The sequence below is a fragment of the Sinocyclocheilus rhinocerous genome, unplaced genomic scaffold (assembly GCF_001515625.1).
Source record: "Sinocyclocheilus rhinocerous isolate Xijiao unplaced genomic scaffold, SAMN03320098_v1.1 scaffold1858, whole genome shotgun sequence".
Classification (NCBI taxonomy): domain Eukaryota; kingdom Metazoa; phylum Chordata; class Actinopteri; order Cypriniformes; family Cyprinidae; genus Sinocyclocheilus; species Sinocyclocheilus rhinocerous.
In genome coordinates, this window is record NW_015647052.1 from 804,731 (window position 1) to 806,824 (window position 2,094).

Consider the following 2,094-nt stretch of genomic DNA (forward strand, 5'->3'; position numbering starts at 1 on the left):
ACTTCTTCTTCATCGTCTCGTCTGATGCACTCACTCAACCAAGCGTTCTAACCACAACCTCGCCCCTCCCCACCCCCCAACCATTCGACTTTCTGTAGACGGGAATTATTTTTAATGATATTCTAATGAGCCGCTTTGTGATATGACAAAACCCGGAAACCAACGCTGTAAAGCGAACGAAATATCTCCCTTTGGAGTGGACTTTGAGATTTGTAACTTTCTAGATCTTTTTTATGCCCAAACATACACACTACACACTGACTAAAATTTAAAAAGTGAAAAATCATAATATGACCCCTTTAATAAATATATATGACTTGTTAGAACAACATAGTGCTAAGTAATTAGGCTTATTTAGGGGCCATACACTGATCAGTGTTTCTTGTGGGATGTTCATTTTAAATGTTGAACTTAACATGATCTCAGAACAACTGGATGTGTACATAGTCAGTACTTAAAAATGGATGCAAACTGAATCCTTTAATAAGGTATCTGAGATCTATTCAACAAATAAAAACTTTTATTGCATAAAATTATCATAGTCCTCCCCCCAACAAATAGAGATTACTGATGTAATGCATAATTTGTAAATTGAACAGGAACATTGCTTATAGCAGATGACTTGAAAGATGACAGTAATATTGTAAAAATTTGTACATTTGTTCAAACAATGTTTTATGTGCTGTAGCACAGGTTTTTTAAAAGGGGTGACACTGCATAGTGACAACCTTTTTGAGATATTACAACCTGGAGAAGAACTGCATTTATTTGAAATAGACATTTTTTGTGTAACACTGTAAAAGTTTTTACTGTCACTTTTGATCAGTTTAATGCTGAATAAATATATAAATAGTTTCTTAAAAACAAAAACACTTTACTGACCCCAAACCTTGGTACATAAGTATATAATTGCTGAACTGATATGGTTATTATCACACAGGGCTATGCACCGCCTCCTAAGAATGGTGTGGAGCAAAAAAGACCCGGCAGACCGCTGAACATCACGTCGCTGGTCAGGCTGTCGTCCGCTGTACCCAATCAGATAGTAGTCACGTGGGCACCTGAAATAGGGAAGGTATGTGAAGTGCCATTAGACCTGTTACTTAATTCCGATTTCAACACTGCTTCAGCTTTTTCTGCATGCTAAGCATTTGTATGTATTCTCTTGTTTTCTGCAGACATACTCCATGTCAGTTTACTTGGTACGGCAGCTGACCTCCCCACTGTTACTACAAAGATTAAGAATGAAGGGGATCAGAAACCCTGACCATTCCAGAGCGTTAAGTAAGGCAACATTTCCCTCTTTGAGAAAAGAGGGGGGAAAAAATACCCATGAATTCTAATTTACTGGTGACACTGGTATTAAGATGCATTTTGGCTGATCTGGGCCCGTATTTATCAAGCTTCTCAAAGTGCCATTTTAGTCTTAAGTGCTGAGAATTCATTACATTTACTCCTACTTTCAAACTTAAGTATAAAAGCAAGTTATCAAATTTCTTAAAGCTAAGAATCACTCTTACTCTCCCAGTTATTTAAGACCGCTGGAGAGGTCTCTCAAGTGGTTAGGAGTTGCCAGTAGGGGCTTGTGATGGCACTGAGGAGACAGAGACGTGCGCAAATCTTTCAGGAGAGGAAGAATGTTCTTGAAATGTTTGACGACGAGCAGTTAATAAAACGGTTACATTTCTTTAGTTATTCAAACAGAAAACGAGCAAAGAATATTTACATTACCAAAGAACATCATAACTGACTTCAGTCTAGCGCGAGTATTATATGCTCTTTAAAAACACTCCCGTTATAATCAGTGAAGCTACCTACACTGTATCATGAATAAATCTCTTACCCCTTATTTACACTGCACACGTCTGCAGCACGTTACGACGCCGACACGACCACCGGAGCTGATCACGACTACTCACCAGTTTCTGAAGCGGCTCTCCGCGCTGCATCACTAAAGATAGGCGCCTAATATTTTTGACGGATAATAATAATGATAATAATCGTCTTGCTGTCGTCAAAGAAATCAGCAACAGGCGATATCTCTGACTATCGTTGATACACGATACTCTCGTCTACCGGCACAACCCTAAATTG

The 2,094-nt window shown here is 38.6% G+C and overlaps 1 protein-coding gene across 5 annotated transcripts in view; it reads left to right on the top strand.

Moving 5' to 3' along the window:
• Window positions 1-2,094, top strand: part of LOC107708639 (E3 SUMO-protein ligase PIAS2-like) — a 14,708-nt gene that overhangs the window by 3,810 nt on the left and 8,804 nt on the right. For all 5 annotated transcript variants that reach the window (XM_016512924.1, XM_016512925.1, XM_016512922.1 and 2 more), the window contains 2 exons: window positions 941-1,075; window positions 1,179-1,284. In XM_016512924.1, the coding sequence (XP_016368410.1) occupies window positions 941-1,075; window positions 1,179-1,284 (241 nt within the window). The remainder of the gene's footprint in view (window positions 1-940; window positions 1,076-1,178; window positions 1,285-2,094) is intronic.